This window comes from Lampetra fluviatilis, chromosome 32 (assembly GCF_964198595.1).
Source record: "Lampetra fluviatilis chromosome 32, kcLamFluv1.1, whole genome shotgun sequence".
Lineage (NCBI taxonomy): Eukaryota > Metazoa > Chordata > Hyperoartia > Petromyzontiformes > Petromyzontidae > Lampetra > Lampetra fluviatilis.
Genome location: NC_136306.1, coordinates 4,546,203 through 4,563,387, shown reverse-complemented (window position 1 = coordinate 4,563,387; position 17,185 = coordinate 4,546,203). Strand labels below are relative to the sequence as shown.

At 49.8% G+C, this 17,185-nt stretch overlaps 1 protein-coding gene across 2 annotated transcripts in view; it reads left to right on the top strand.

Moving 5' to 3' along the window:
* LOC144943659 (filamin-C-like) overlaps positions 1–17,185 on the top strand; it is a 70,351-nt gene that overhangs the window by 21,658 nt on the left and 31,508 nt on the right. For both annotated transcript variants that reach the window (XM_078871341.1, XM_078871339.1), the window contains exons 2-5: positions 9,309–9,560; positions 12,276–12,373; positions 16,445–16,592; positions 17,016–17,134. In XM_078871341.1, coding sequence (XP_078727467.1) covers positions 9,309–9,560; positions 12,276–12,373; positions 16,445–16,592; positions 17,016–17,134 — 617 coding nt within the window. The remainder of the gene's footprint in view (positions 1–9,308; positions 9,561–12,275; positions 12,374–16,444; positions 16,593–17,015; positions 17,135–17,185) is intronic.

The window sequence follows — 17,185 nt, the reverse complement described above, 5'->3', positions numbered from 1 at the left end:
ATTGGTGTTAAAGCTCTTTGGACCTGGTCCCTCCCATCGTATCCCTTCTCCTCCCAAGCTCGTTTTTGTAACCTTGGTCTCAATTAAATTACAGCTGCGAATGCTGTTTCTTGCTGGCCACTCAACGTTTTGAGCCAGTGCCTCCAAAATGTTTTACTAAAAGCATGTACAAACCTACTGGATTGTTAGACTCGCCCCCAACTTTATATTTTATTATAAAATTCGGAAGTGGTGGGAGTGGGTTGGGATCATCTTCTAATCTGGAGAACATGGTAACTGGCTGGGTTTGGATGTAATGCAGGATTTCCTAAATAGGTGTAGTAGATACATTATATTGCCACAATACAATGTGGTTAGGACCTGGTAGTACAGCAAGTGGAGTCTCATGATCTGGCAGTACACCACCAAGTGATTTGTTGATCTATCTGTCGCGGCAGAGCTTTGTGAAGTCCCCTTGTATGCACGAGTGGATGTTCTCCCGACCTCTGCTGAATTGCCACTTCCCTAGCCAGAAGCACTTAATAATCATTTGATCAAACGTCCCAATGCAGGAACTCTGCTATGAAAGTTGCGTGCCCAAAATGGTAATTCTTGTAATAAACTTTTAACAAGTAAAACAAGTTTATTGCCGTACTGAACTATGTATTATGCAAATCGTTGTGCGGTATTATCACTCAATCTATGTAGTGGCTGTCCCCTCGGGCATGTTCCGTCCTTTGGCTGCTATTCCATCACCAGTCTCGTCCACGGGTCGTCATCACTACTTCGAGCTGCCCAAGACTGTCTTGTTTGTTCACTATCGTGTTCCTCGGTGTCCTTCCCAGCATGCCTCCATCTCTCCCATGCTGCTTGGCGCACTTCAATTTTAAGTGCCATGTGCTGTGCCATTTTTGTCGTCTGATCCATCTCTCGTCACCTGTGGGTAATATGCGCCGATTGAAAACTTGCCTTTATGGGCACGGCGGTGAACCACTTTCCGTTATTACTCGTTGACCAGTGGCCACATCTGCGGCATCAAATCTTTGCTGCCTTGTGCACTTGTTTTGATTCTGTACTTTAATTTCCTTTTTTGATCAATGGGTACGTTCATGGTTGATGCACTTCTCTAAGCATATTTTGGTGTCTTTCCCCTACCCCTCCCCCTCACCCCTCCCCCTCCTATTTAGACCCCGCCCCTTTTCAGGCTCCACCCAAACGCAGGCTCCGGTTTGTTTTTCGGGCTTCTGTTTTAAGGGTGGTGCCACTTTGTACTTTCCAATGACACTTGGCAACTCTGGACTCGGACAAGTTTATCTGTTGGATGGGGGCTACTGGTAGCGGTGGTGTAGGGAGGGGGGGTATGCATTTACAGGTGTTGGAGAATGTGAGTGTTGGCACAAACCCGACCTACCCAGGTTCAATTCGTGCTCTCGGCCAACACCAGTGACGAATATCTGAACTGGTTCAGGGCCTCCCCAAGGCCGGCTCTCCCTCATGAGTACTTGGTGCAGTGTGTAAACATTTCCACGAGGGAGACGATGGCGGCCGGGCATGGTGCTGACCACCGACTCGTATGTCCCGTAGAGTACTTGTGTAATATACGACTTCCACGGCACGTTGAGACTTGCGTCCTTTCTTTAGTTAACTGCTCGGCTCCGCACTCTCTTTTAGATGGTCACCCTCTCTCTCTCTCCTGCCGCATGCACGAGCTCTCTGCTCCTCTGTTCCTGCACGGCTTCTCTCGCTTCCCCGCGTACCGCTGGTCGACGGCACGCCGGGAATCGGGAACACTTCGCCGCGGCTGCCACGTGGTCGGTCGCTGACGAGATGGCGGCGATGCAGTCCGGACCCAGGCTTCCACACCGAACCCCAAGTCCTCTTCCTGCCTCTCCTTATATCCTCCTTGGTGGAGCGAAGCCCCGCCTCTAACCACGCCCCCTTTCAGAACCTTCTCGATGGTTCCCACATGTAGCCCTGAGTTTCTTCCATGAACTTTGGCCCAGATCGAACCCGTAGCCCTGATTGGCTATGACCGATGCGGCAATGCCTAATGCAGCCCTCCATATGTCGGTGTGCTCTCTCCATTACACTTGTATAATTGTACATTGCAGGTACGTTTTTTTACCAGGCAAGTGCCCACGGAGCTATATAGCTCTTTCAGAAGGGACCTGGCAATAAATGATATCTCCATAAAGTGTCTTATGTGGAAATGTATAGCAGCAGAGTACTCTGCACGTTTCTAAATGTGGAGAGAAAAACCGGAGGACCTTGAGAAAAATCCATGGTGAACATGCAGACTCTATATACAGGCATCAGGGTCAGGAATCGAACCCACGACCTCCTGTATACCAGGCGAGGTAGTTAACATCTTGCCACCGCAGTGCCCTTGATCCTAATAAGAGCTCTATATATTATATATATACACTGCACTTGTTACCAAAGTCGCCTAACTGACACGCACGTCTTTTGCACGAATACCATATTCGCCCTGAGCCCTGTATAATACCTTGCTTGTAGCATGGGTATCGTCTTCACCTGAAACAAACTAATGCTGTATGGTATATCATACTGGTCACCCTTGCCGTACTATATATACAATACTATATAAATACTATTGTAATAGCACCTTAATCTCCTGAGAGAAAGACTACTATGACCGTTTTTCACCGTAGCACGTGCGCACCTGCTGCCACGTGTGCCCTGCACTGCGGCTGCGGGCAAAGGAACTTGGCACCCAATGAAAAGATTCCCTTTAAAAACGTCGGGTCGATCGTATTACGGGGTTGCAAGTTTCTTTGTATGTAAACAACCGTAGAGGTATAGGCAATAAGGGCGCGGTCATGCCTCGTGTTTTTTTGACAGTTTACGTTGGTGGCAAAAATACGAAGAGTTGATTACGAGAGTTGTGTTTTTACCGGTATCCTTAATATCCTTGCTAGGTATCACCGTGGCCAGAGGTGCCAGATTTTCTCAACTCGACCCATCGGCATCATTACCCCCCTTCTCGGGTCGATAAAAATGAATTCCATTTCATTATCTGCAGCTGTTGTGACCTAGCAGGCTTGGTTCACCCAACCCACAGTTGGATGAACTGGTGCTCGCCTTAGGAATATGGATTTTCCACCGATGAATGGAGGTTATCTGGACATGGACGGCAACAGGCAGTGTGGGGTGGGAGGGGGGGTCTCCCATCATGGGGACTTTGTTTACGATTTTCAGTGGCGGCCAAGGTATGGAACACGCCAGAGTACATCGACCGATGAGATGGAGTTATAAAATCTGCACTGTTCAAGTTCTATAGGGGTGAATTATTACATTGCAAAATCGCAGCAGTGGTTTGCTCAAGGCTGACTATCTGTTATTGCACAGTGGGGAGGGGGGAGGGGGAGCAGGATTTTTGTGTGGTGACTGGGGGGGGAGTGGTGACTTGTGCAGAGTTTGCGAGTGCCTCTTGCCACCCCAGGCATGCGGTACAGGTAAGAACCTGTCCCGTGATTATGCCCCTCCCCCTGGGCGATTTCAGTAGAGAATGCTGTGTTCACTTCTCGTTGAGTGAAGTTTGGAGAGGGAGGGGTGCTATAATGGGGGGCCGGGTGGAGCAATTCTTTTAATTGGCTTGTATTTTTACAAAGATTTCTATTCCATACTTTCAACAAACCAGCTTTTGGGAGCTGGTGGTGACGCTAATGACGGTTCATGTGCAGGAGTGAGATGATAGACGCGGCACTGGAGCAGTGTGGGATTGAGACTGACGTGGAGGTCATCTTCATCCAGCGGTGCATAGATGGTGGCTCGTGATGAGGTTTTTTTTTCCCAACGATTTTACTGAACTTGATTCCTGTGTCGTGGTCAAGTCTTGTAATCAAAAGTTAGTCTACTTCCTGTTGTCCAATCCATTCCACATTTTGCACACGTACTCGGATCCGGTGACAACGCATGCCTGTATCAAAATAGGCATCAATTAATTCGCTACTTTAAAGCAATTAACATTTTTGTATGGGCGCCTTATTATTTATATATTTGTGTAGGTAAAAAAACGCCGCGGTCCCTAAACTCTCGAATCGCCTGCTCCGTGTGAACGAGTTACAGAAGTAATCTATTAATTCAAGTCAGCGTTCATGTGGGAGCAGGCGTCGCATCATTGACGTACTTCTCGACCGTGAGTTCAACGAAGTTGTTAATAAAACCGTTGTTTTTTAAAAAACTTTGTAAAGGAGTTTTTTGGATTTTGGGTGCGGTCACTAATCTTGTAAAGAGACCAAGGGCATTTTGTAGACTCTTGGAGCATTAGTTACATCCACTGAATACAGAATGGGGGAGGTGGGGCGATGGGGTGGGGGGGAGGTGGCAGCAGGGTGGGATGGGGTGATTTGGGTGGCTGGATACTGACAGAAGGCGAGAAATGTTGGTTAGTCGGGAGACGGAGGAGGTGGAAACCTGGGGGGGTAGGTTGGGGAATGAGGGTGTGGTGGTGGTAGTGGTGGTTCAGAGTTGCCATCGCTCAGCACCTCCCTAATGGGTCAGGGGGGTGACTGCTACTCGAGGCACGCTCGGCCACCTGAAACTTGACCTGCACCACTGCAGGGGTGTGCGAGTTGGTGTCGGTGTGTCAGAGTTTTTGCACGCATTTCTTAGCGCCGTCCGAGGCTGAAATATCAATGGACTGGTTTCCCCAGCTTGTAATAACAAATACGGAATACAGTAGTTAACCCAGTACCAGGTAAAAAGGGAAGTGTTTTGATTCTTCAGGGGTGTGGCAATTCTTCGACACACACGGTTAGTTACTGGTGTAACCTGAGATTACCTGTATCTCTGCAAGTTCTGGACGGGTAACTGCTCTATTGGTCATGGGGGCCGGTGTGGTGGTTACCTGCCTGCGCTGGTCTTTTTCACTCCTTTCCATGAGGAATGCGGGGGCCACTCCCTAATCGCTCCCCTGACCCTCTTCCCCCCAGCCCTGTGCATGTGCTAAATGCGACACAGGTGTGGAGCGCTTGCATGTCTGTCTGTGTCGGTGTGTGGTGGTGTCTTTGTGTTGTGTGTTCGTTGGTGCGGCGGGGGGTGGTGGCGTTACCGCAGTGGCTTGCGCACTTACCAGGACGACAAGCGGCGTTCAATTCTCGCTTGCGAACGATAACAGTGGCGGATATTTGAACCGATGATTCTCTCCTAGGTCGGCTCTGCCTTTAATAATTACCTGTTGGGGTTGTGGCCCTCCAGAATGAGGCGGAGACCAGGCGGCAGTAAGGTGTGGCACTGGCCACCCGACCCTCGTGCTGTGCTGACATTAATAGTTGCTCTCTAATTGCACTTGCCATAGCAGTTTTGGTCAAGGTAATGTGGGGATCTTTGTCTTGTGTCCATTGTGCTTATCTGTGCAGGTCGTGGCCGTGTGTGTGTGTGTGAGTACTCGTGTGTGTGTGTGTGTTTTTGCATTTGGAGTGTCCATGGTGTGGCTGTACGGTGGGGCGTGGTGCTTTGCGAGACACGGGTGTGGATGCAGTGATGGGCCATCTGTGCTACAAACCCAGCGGGTTAAATTCCCGCTCCGTGGATAACATCGGTAACAAATGTCTGACCCCGGTCCTGGGCATTCCCGCTGGAGAGACAAAGGGGGCCAAGGGTGGTCCTCCTGGCCATGCCCCACCTCCCCTCCTGTACCGTGCGGGCCTTTTTAACAGGTGCTTTTTTAACAGCACCTTGCCCGCGCAATCCTAAAAGTGTGTTTGTGCATCTGTGCTTTACACTGGTTGTGTTTCCGATTGTACACTAGTGTGTGTGTTTGTGTACATCCGCATTGTGTCTCTATGGGAACGTGTGTGTGCTTGTTGCTGGTGTGCCAATGTCAACATGTGCTTTGTACAAGTGCGCTTATGCTGGTGTGTGGGTCTGTATGAGGAATGTGCTAGTTTGCAGACTTTTATCTGTGGGGGTGTTGTGATGGCAGGATACACCAGAGGTGGGGGTGGTAGGGGGGGGACGTGCAGTAAGGACATTTGGACAAGTCGTGTCCAAAACAATCTCCCTCCCCCTTGTGCTTAATGCTCACCTTTTTAATTGGTGCTCACTTACAGCACACAGACCATCAGGTCTGTAGGCTACACAGGCGCTCTCTCCTTGTTTTTGTGACCGTGTGTGTGTGTAACTTCTATACAGGGAGTGGAAGTGGCAGTAGTTGGTGCATTGCGCTATAAAACCCAGGGCCCACATTCGTTTCCCGATCACGACCAAAAAGTGGCGAATATCCAAACCGATCTTGTGCCTCGCTTGGGTTGACATGGCCTTCAAGGAGTACCTGGTGCGGTGTATAAACATCGGTACTGGGGAGACAATGGCCAGGCATGCGCTGTTCTGGCCTCCGTAAGTACTGCTAACAGTACTGTACTTGCCCCAAACGCCCTATTCAAGCCTTATACAGGGGATCTTTGTCTTGGTGTGTGTGTGTCTATGTACATGTGTACAAATTCTTGGTAGGGAAACGATTTGCCCCTTGGGAAATGTTTATCTGGCTGTGACACTGACAGATCCACACTACGATGCTGATAAGCCAGGTTTAAATTCCTGGTCTTTGCACATAATCACTGGTGGGATGATGGGCCTCCTGAACCGAGTCTGTTCCTCCCCTAGGTCAACCCAGCACTAAAGTTAAAGAGTCGGGTCACTGAACTTTTTGTAAAAGAATGTGTAGGGTGCCGTGGTTATCGCAACGCACGATGAAGCTGGTCACCCGCTTCACCAACCTCTGTGCCGCGCCTTCCTCAACCCTTTCCCGTTCTGAGAAGTCTGCAAGTTGCAGGGTGGGGTCCCGTTCACTGCTGAATCTCGGAATGCGAAAGCGGATCTCTGTTAATTCTACGTAGAGGCATAGCGCTGTTTTCAAAGACCTCTCCGCAGAGAACTGTAGTGACACGGCTGCGCACAATGAGAACTGGCGTCAAACTGTGCCTCGCCTTCCCGCGTGGCAATGTGGGAACCTCGGTACATCTTCAAGTCAGAAGAAGTTATTATTTTATTAGTCCTTAAGATTACGTTCTCATGATGGATTCGGGCGAACTGTCAATCGGAATGGGAAAGGGGTTAACAGGCACTTGCTCAAATCACTTTCCCCAACATTCGGCAGGGATACAGATTATCTCTGTTTTCTGTGGTGCATTATGGGCAGAAGCCTAAATATAAATAGAGCTTATTCTTCGGCCCATTGAATTTCCATACTAATATCCATTGGCCTATTGGCTATGTGGTGTGTCAAATTCTTGTTCTACATCTGTGCCTCTCTCCCCCTCTGCCTTTTGATAGGTGCTTGCTCACAGCACGTTTTGTCTTTGCCATTTTGTTTTACATTCCATGTCGGTCTGGCTCGTGCTCGGCCCTGTCTCCCTCGTCCCTGTGCCAGCGGTGAAACGGTGGCCGCGAGTTTCCGGATACCGCGATCCGGGGACGGGCGTGGTCGGACACGTCCTGCTGTGGCGCAGCCTGCCGACTTAGAACTCCTCGGCTGTGTCACCTCCTTGCTCATCTGTCTGTGCCCTTCTTCCTGTGTCTACCTGTCTGCTTGCGTCTCTGCTTGGTCGTTTGTCTGTCTGCCTTGCAGTGTGTGTGTGTGCACACATCTGGCTGTAATGATTGTGTGTTTGCCTACCTGGCTGTGTGTTTATGTGGATGTTTACCCATTTTGTATTTCCACCTGTCTGCCTGGCACGTCCATCAGTCGAACGGTGTATCTGAATCTTGCCTGCCTGCCCGTCTGCCCACATTCAAATGCCACCGTCCACTGCTTGCTAGTTTTTACCTAAACGCTACAAAAAACAGGTTTTCACCAAGGTACAAAACCTCATGCATGGTCTGCTTGACTACGTGCTTACCTGTCCGTTCGTCTCCCAACGCGTCCGCCCATTCGTCCCGTGCGTGTTTGAGCCGTGAGGTGGGCGTGTGTCTCCGAGATGCATGCCCATATTGGGCGATGTTCTCCTGGTAGGGTTCGGGGTGTGGTGCGCGGGGGAGAGACGAGGTGTGTGTAGGGGGGGGGGATGTACAAGGTGTGTGTGTAGTGGGGGTAGGGTTGTACAAGGTGTGTGTAGTGGGGGGTAGGGCCCCGTTCCCGCTATGCTGTCCCCCCACCTCTACTTTATAATGTTGTTGTGGCTGGGATTTATTACAATTTTCATGTGGCCTTGAAGGTGATGTCATGTTCACGCGAGGAAATTTGTGGTTTCTGCAATAAGTCTTGGGAGTAAATGAAATGGGTTTTTGTTTAAACCAGTCATTGTCCTCCAATGATGATTGATGGTGGTGGTTAAGCTGCTGATGCTCTCTCTGGTGGTGGTTGTGCACTGGCGATGGATGAATGGTGTACTGGTCTCGATGGTAATTATGGAGGGGGATTGCCCTTGGATGGTGGTGATGCTGGTGGTTGCTGCCAATATTTATTTACGGTGATTCTGATTGTGAATAAAGTTGCTGCTGCTGCTGATTTTTGCTGCTGGTAACGGTGAGGGGGGGGGGCAACCAGACGACACGCATTCTCGACCCTGGTCTCTTGTGCACGTTGCATCACCCAGACGGATCTCTAATATTATTGCATGGTGCAAGCCATGCCGGCGTGACCCATTTTTGAAGGCGAATGCTTTGCGAGGTGGTAGAGTTGGTTGCCATTAGCACAAGCCCCCACCGGCTTCTGAGCCTTGCTCTTCCAGCAGTAGATGACACTATATTAATCTTTTCGATTTAAAGCTTTCGTGACTGCAGGGATTCATCTTCTTGGTTCTTTCGGTAAAGTCACGTAGAAGGGAAGTAATAAAATAATAAAAATAAAACATAATAAAACAATTCTCAATAAAAAAAATTTATTTTATTTTATATGTTTTATTTTTATTATTTTATTACTTCCCTTCTACGTGACTTTACCGAAAGAACCAAGAAGACTATATTAATCTTTACGATTGGTACACATCCAGCAGTGGATAAGCTATGGCTGCTGTCATGTTACTGTGGCGATAACAATGTGATGATGGACGAGATGACTGGTAGTTGTGATGCTCCTGAATTTAATTTTATTTTATTTCACCTTCATTTTAACCAGGTAACAAACCCTTGGTTTTAAACCTCTTTTGCAAGGGGAACCTGGCAAGAAGTCGGCTAAATAATGCAATCTAAAACATAATGAATACAAATGGTGATCATGAGAATAATGTTGTTGGATTGGTGATGAAGACCATGACAATCATTCAAATGATGATGTTGCTTCTGCTGATGTCAGCAACGACCATAACCCCATAATGATGCTATGGCAGTTGTGTTTTAATTCACTGCTCTTCACCTCCTCTCCACAGACAGCCAGGCCATCGTGGATGGGAACCTGAAGCTGATCCTGGGCATGGTGTGGACTCTGATTCTGCACTACTCCATCTCCATGCCCATGTGGGAGGGCGAGGAGGACGAAGAGGAGGCCAAGAAGCAGACGCCCAAGCAGCGTCTGCTGGGCTGGATCCAGAACAAGCTGCCCGACATGCCCGTCGGCAACTTCAGCAAGGACTGGCAGAACGGGCGCGCGCTCGGGGCGCTCGTCGACAGCTGTGCGCCCGGTGGGTGTCTCTCTCGTGCACTCGGTGGGGGACGAGGGGCAGAGGTCGCAACCGGGTACCTGATACCCGATACCCGGCTACCCGTACCCAGCCGGGTACGGGTAACCGTTTGCGACCCTGGTGCGGCCGGGTACGGGTAAGGAATCAAAACCCGTTTGCGACCTCTGGCGAGGGCACAGCTGGGGTAGAGCTGGGTGGGTACAGAGCGTCTTACAGGAAGGCAGAGAGCTGGGGGTAGAGAGCATTGCACAGGCGGGAGAGCTAGAAATTCGGGGACAAGTGGGTCGATTTTTAAGTGAGTTTTGTTATTAGGTGACATTCGGGCTCAACCCTGCTTGGCTTGGGATACATTCCTGGTAATTTGGTCATGGATTGCCAAGGGAGGAGAGATGTTAGAGGCCATGGGTCTCATTGAGAGGCAGAAAAGTGGGTGATGTGTCTCAGAGCGTTTGTACGCTCTGGGCGACGCAGGAAGGGTGATCAGGGGCATGAGTCACATGCGAGGGGTGGGGTGGGGGTTGTCGCTGTTGCTTCTGTCACGTCGCCAAACCCCCGCGCTTCCTGCCGTCGCTTCCATGACGATGGGAAGTTTGTGCGAACAAATCTGCGGTGAATGCGAATTCCGGCTACGTCGAGGAACGGCCAGCTTAAGATGCCAGCAATGCTGGACGGTTCATTACCAAAATAAAAGACTTAAAAAAAAAAATTACGTTGCGGAACGAGGCAGGGATACTCTCTATGAGAGTTAATGATTGATCAATTGGCACGAAGCGAAACTTTGGTAAAAGAAATGGAATGGTGTCAAATGCTCACGTGATTGAACTTGTACATCCACATTTTTTTGCAAATTTGAAAAGGTAAAAATAAAATCACGGTAGGTTTTTGCAGTTGTCCTGTGCAGCCCTCCAATGTGGGACAACTTGAAAGCACATGTTTTTTCGGCACGTGTCGGTTCCGCTCCGCGTGCCGTCGTGCAGAGGAACTTTGGACGTCGTGGTAAAAACCGGAAAAGATTTCGGCACGAAATCGTTTCCAAAACGGAAAGGCTGCCTTCACTGCCACTGCTCGCCGCTTCCCTGCTCGCCAAAGGGGCAAGTTTGTGTCATGTGGGTGACCGCCAAGGTGACCTTGTGGTGACCTTCCAAGGGTCCACATCGTAGCTGGGATGAGAGGCCTACCTGATGATTCCTATCCTCCACGTCAGTGGTTCTTAACCTGGGGTGCACGTACCCCCTCGGGATGTGAGATGGCCTTTCTGAGAACCAAAGGGGTGCATGCTGGAGTTAAAAGTTAAGAAACCGCTGGTACACGTTAGACTGGGGAGGAGTCGGCTTCTAAAAAATAATTCTCCAAATGTATAACAAGTGACATGACATTTACAGTTGATGCAGAATTGGCGACGTATGACTGCATACTGTGGCGACAATCCGAGAATACCATTTTAAGCATCTGAAATTTAGTAACGTGGCCTGCTTATTAGAATATTTTTCGTGTTTTTAATATGTAGTATCCCTTCCCTAACACTAGCATTCACAAACACCAAGGACAGAGGCGGAGATCTGGCACAGCGGCTCTTGCGTTTGTGCTACAAACCCAGTGGGTCTGGGTTTGATTCCCAGCCACGGTTAACATCAGTGGAGCGTGGACTAGTTGTGAACTGCCCCCTTCACCAACCGGCACTGACCAGCATGGTGAAGTATTGTCAAACGACCCCCACGAATGACGCAGCATAGAGAGCCCTTATTCCAGCAGTCGATTGACCGATAAGCTGCAATATATGGGGACACGCCCATGACGGTACGTGTAGACGGACACACAGACACGCACACACAATCGCTCAATCCCCTGTTTAGCCTTGAGCTGTTGGGTAAAATTTTGTATGCAAGCCCTAACACACCCACGCGCATACTTACACACACACACAGAATCCCCAGTTTATAATAATTCACAGCCTTCGGCAACCCACTGCTGACTGAAGGCCTCCCAGCTTTGATTGTGGGCATTGTTTAACCATACCTCACCATGCTGGTTGGTGTGGGGGGGGGGCAAAAATTGCTTCAAATATAATTAGCTGCTCATGGCCAGGGCTGAGACTCAACAGCTTGCTGGATTCGCTAACAACTGCACCACCACTCCACAAGTTTTGTTAGTAAGCGCAGTCGCGCCTCTGGTCTCCACTGCGTGATACCATCGTGGGATAGGTTTACCTATATTTATTTTGTTGGTTCTCTGCCGTCGAGATATATACCGCAATTTCCTTCACTTTTGTCTCCGCCGTTGTCTTCCATCGTTGTCCCTTCACTATCGTCAGTGCTCACACCCCGAAGCGGGGGGGGGGGGGGTGCAACGGTGACCGGGTGCGATCATAGCACAGTGATGGCCCATGCCGCCCGGTTTGTGCAGATTACATTGTGCCATCGTGGAGGTGTTTGCATGCGGTGTTATAATACGGCGTGCGCATGCGTCCATTGTGTCGGTGTCTGTGTGAAAATTTGCATGTGTGATAACGGTATTTGTTATCCCTGTGTTTGTGTAATAAGGGAGTCATTGTCGAGGTGCAGATGGATGCGTGTGTTTTTGGATGGTCTGTGTACATTTGTCGATCTGTTTGTTTTGCACCATTTGAATTGCCGCCATCCTTGACACCGGTTGCAACCTTGCTCCTTAACCACCCCTGGGTTAACCTCGGCCTAAAAATCATTTATGTCCATGCAGGTCTGTGCCCCGACTGGGAGACGTGGGATGCACGGCCCCCCGTGGACAATGCTCGCGAGGCCATGCAGCAGGCCGACGACTGGCTCGGTGTACCGCAGGTGCGCTCGCCCATCTGGATCAATCCCAGTCCCCCAACCCAGAGCCTTGCGCTTGATCATTTTTTTTTTTTTGCCGGGCGGCCCTCGCGCGCTCCTCTAATCTGCCGCTGGAGGCGGAAGCGAGGGTTGGTGGATCTCACGTGTGGTTGTTGAATACCCTTCCCGTGGGTGTCGGTGGCACATGCCCTGGCTTGCTAGGAGAAGGCGGTACAGGAAATGTGGGGCCCTTCCCACTGGTTCTCTATCTATGTGATGGAGTTGCCCCTTGCATGTGTGTGTTTTCTCCTGGTTGCTCCGGTTTTCTCCCAATTGTATAAACACTCACTAAGTTGCCTGAACATGCAGGACCTCCCTGAGAAAGAGTTCAAGACTGGCTTTCGTAGATTACAAAAGTAATTAACATAATTTCCTCCTTTTTGGATCTGATTTGGTTCCGAGATGCACGTCTGATCTGGCTTGATTCCTTCCTTGCATCCAGTGCCTTGCTCTGCTCTCACCTGGATCCTTAATTGAAGGTGCACCGACTCAATCTCCCACTCCTGATCCAATTCGTTCTAAATTTAAACCCATTGTTTTGTGATGCTGCTGCTCCTGTTTTGGCAGTGGTGCACAAATGACAACCCAACATACAAGTCCAATGAGACTACCGTAAAAGGATATATAAAATCGGTGATGTTTTGTCGGTTTTTCGCGGCCGACAAAATCGGCTTTGTTCCCTTTTTGTGGAGCTTTGTGTAAGCCCTTTTGTGATTTGCGTGGGTATTCTCTGGGTGCTCGAGTTTCCTCCTGGAAGGAAAACACTCGTCAATGGAATTGGCCAAACATCCCAGTGGAGGAACCTCCTGAATAAAGTCTTGGGCTTTCCTGGATAACATTTTTCCAAAATTCGGACTTAAAAAAAATGCATTATTATTCCTCCGTCTCCTTCCTCCTGTAGTGGGTGGGGATGGTGGGGTTGGGCCCTTTCGCTCCGCTGCCAAATTCAACAACTTTCTTTTTCTTTAAAACAACAAGACGGGGGTTTGGTCGGTGTGTGCGGGACCCTGGGGTGAGAGCGGTCGCCTCTGGCGATGCTCGTGTATCATCCTCGCACCGCCGTGGACGTGAAATCAAAAACAAAAGCACCGCGAGCGAGACTCCCGCTCGCCCAGAATGAATCGCCGCTTCCTGTGGCGTTACCTAATTCCTCCGCAGCCCTGGAGGCGGTATGTGGGATTGTTTCTGCCGCTTGGCTACATCCCCTCCCGTGTGCCCACCTGCCCGCCTACTTCCTCCCACCTGCACCGCCTCTCCTCCCACACCGTCTGGCCGTGCACGGTCGTGTAGAAATCGGAGATATTATTATCATTTATTTATCTGGCCGATGGGTGAACGGGGATCTGTTTTGGCAGCTTGTAACGAGGAGGCGTAACGAAGACTGGAATGCTAGAGTGCAAAAGCCTGCCGTGCCCTGTTGTGGCTGTGGCTGCGTTTTGAGCATCGTGAGATGACAAACAGGCGCGCGCGTGTAAAACCCGTCGCCTTGTGGAGGCAGCCGTGAGGGTTGGCGGAATTGCTTAAATGTTGTGAAACTCCCTTCCATTGGGCGTCCGAGTGCTGTTTACCCTGCCCTGCGACCAAAGCGGTACAGAAAATGTGGACTCTCATCTGTTCCGTCTGTAATGGGTGATGGTGTTGCCCTCTCTCGCGCTTGCTTTGGCTTTCTCCCGGCGCTCGGGTTGCCTCCCACGTGTATAAACACTCATTAATTGGCTGAACATATTTTTAATTTAGAGGCGAGTTGAGCTTGGCCAATTGTTGGTGGTGCCGTCTCGCTGCCTGATTTGGGGCCTTGGCACTTGTGTGGCTCCTCCCCGAGTCGTTCTTTCCCCACGAGCGAGTGACGACTGGTGCTACGGTGGCCCATTACAGTTCTCATCACTTGCAAGGAAAACCATTTTTAGACCTGTTGGCATAATTCATGTAACAATTCCCTGCTGCTTGCCTACCCCGTGCGATTTGGTTGTCCATGAATTGCTGGCTGTAGTTTGATTTTGAAAATATTTATTCACCGCATTATTTACTACGTGCGTTGTGGATGCAGGATCTTATTTGAATGGACACGACATCATTTGGTGTCAACTGTTGTCCCCAGTCCAGGCTCAAGACCTTTTTTTTTGTTCTACCCATGGCCAACCGCTTCTCTGCTGTTTATGCGCAGCCTGTTTGGGTGCTTCCTAAATCAACGTTGTATTGCTACATTGCTTATCGCTTTATTGACAAAAGGCTGATAGAAGTGAATGTACAGTGTTTGTACGTCTGTGTGGTCATGACAAGAGATGCCCCGTGTAGCCTATAACTGCCTGTCTGTGGGCAGTTGTGTGGTGGTTGACGCACTGCGCTATAAACCATGTGCCCTCGGTTTGATTCCCAGCCATTGCTAACATCCCTGGAGGACTTGGCCATCCCCTTGGTCATCTCGGCCTGAAATGAATATCTGATCCATTTGTAAAAAACATTAGCACTGGGGATACTAAGGGTGGCTTGGGATGGTGCGATCCACAACCCCCTCGTGCGCTGTGCCGTCCTTCGTAGGTGCTGACTAACGGCACTTTCCCCAACATTCTGTAGGCTGCAGTGGAATATTTGTCTCGGTGCGGTGATGCGCCTGGACGACTTGTCCGAGCCCCGATTGTGACCTGGGATTAGCGAGATTACCTCGGATCAGACGACTTGGGATTGCTCAAGCTGTCGTTTAATGCCCGCCAACAGCACTTGCCCGAACAGTTATGTTTTATTTCTCCGCGTAAAACATTATTTACATTTTTACACTTCATCAGCCACCACAATCTTCTGGGAGTGACCTTTTTATTTTCAGTATCATTCATTCATTGAACGCACGCAAAACTCTGGACCGGTTTTGACATTTGTCTCGGCAGTATTGGGCTTACTTAAATGAATACTAGTGAGCTGCCAGATGTTTTGGAGGCACAGAAACTCCTCCCTTAGATATGGGTCCTATTTTGATGCAAACCTATACAGTATTCTAATACATAACATCGTCATTAGTCGTTGTATAAGCGAGCAAATGTGTTTTTTTGTGAACAAGGCAGGAATGGTTGGTGTACTGCAATGAACCCTGAGCATATTCCTTCTCACAAGCAACATTAGTGTGACAAGTGTCTGGACTGGTACCGGGCTCCTCGTAGGTCGACTCTGCCGTAAATGAGTCACTGGTGCCGTGTACTGGCCACTCCTCGTGTACTATGCTGGCCTTTTGGAGGTGTTCTTCAAACTACTATTGGCATAACAGTGTTTAAGGCTCTAGGGGGAACTTTATCTTTGTGAGCAAACAAGTGTGTGCATGAGTAATTCCTTTCTCTCGGGAGCCATTGTTTTCCTGTCTGGTTGTGACCAGCGTCGTCTGGAATCTATTCCCCGGCTATTTTGTGCTGCTCCAGACCCTGGGCTTGAACTGGTGGCCTCTCATTGACAATCCGACCAATCTCAACGCGCTGTGTCGCAAACTCCCACCCCTCCACCCTGCTACTGCCACCTAAACGTGCACGGCTTCCTCGCTGATGTGTATGTATTCCCCGCCCCCCATGCTATCGTGGGGTGTTGGATGCTTCATATTTGCATTGCAAGGTGTGACATTTACAACACATCCATTGAGGTTATCAAACCCATTCAATGGTCTCTTGTGGAAGTTTGGATGATAGTGATGCCGTCTGTGAATCCGCTGTGCAGGGGGCAGTGTTGGAGTGATTGACGGTCTAGCATTTTGCGACGTGTAAATTCTAATTATCATTGGTCATATGCTTGAGCAATATATCCCTTTTGCATTTTTGCAAATGGTCTTTTTTCTTTTGGCTTGTCACTCAAATTCTTGGGTAATAACTCTCGGATTAATTTGCCCGTTTTTATTCTCGATGGAATCCTTAGGATGACTACTTATCCGGCGAAGGGCGTTCTAGACAAGGGGGCTGCAGAGAATTTTATGCGGAGCCATAACCTTGAGTGGACTTGCTGTAGTGGTGGTCCTGTGTGCGTGTGCTCATGCGTGTCCATGTGTGTGTGGTCGTATTCCAGGTGATCGCCCCGGAGGAGATCGTCGACCCCAATGTGGACGAGCACTCGGTGATGACCTACCTGGCTCAGTTCCCGAAGGCCAAGCTCAAGCCGGGTGCTCCCCTCCGCCCCAAACTCAACCCCAAGAAGGCGCGCGCTTTCGGCCCAGGTCAGGCTTTTGTTTGGGGGGGGGAGGGGCACTGTGGGTGACCCCTGCCAGATCCGAGATGATGGCCACCTCCACCTTCAACCTGGCATTGAGCCATAGCACACCCGACCTTGCCAGGCCCTCTGACCCATCGAATCGACCAATCATCGCCTGACTGGCCACCCCTCCCATCAGTCACTGGCACAGTCGTCACCACCCAACTATCACACTCAACGCCAGCTGCCACCATCACACCAGATGCTCCTGCTCCATTGCACTTGGCAGGTCAGGAGTTTAAATCCCGGTTGGGGTCAACTTAACATGACCCTGCATTTTTCCGTCGCATGCTATGACCCCGATGGCACAATTGTGATAGAAATTAGGGGGGGCGGGGGAGAATATTTCCACTTTTTTTTTAAAGAACGTGTGTTGTGGTGTCCATAGGGGTGGAGGTGATGGGGAACATGGTGATGAAACCGGCGGCCTTCACTGTGGAGACCATCAGTGCCGGGCAGGGAGAGGTCCTGGTGTTCGTAGAGGACCCTGCTGGGCACAAGGAGGAGGTAAGTGGCCATGCACGTGCCTGAAAAACTACAAACTTGCAAATATCTATC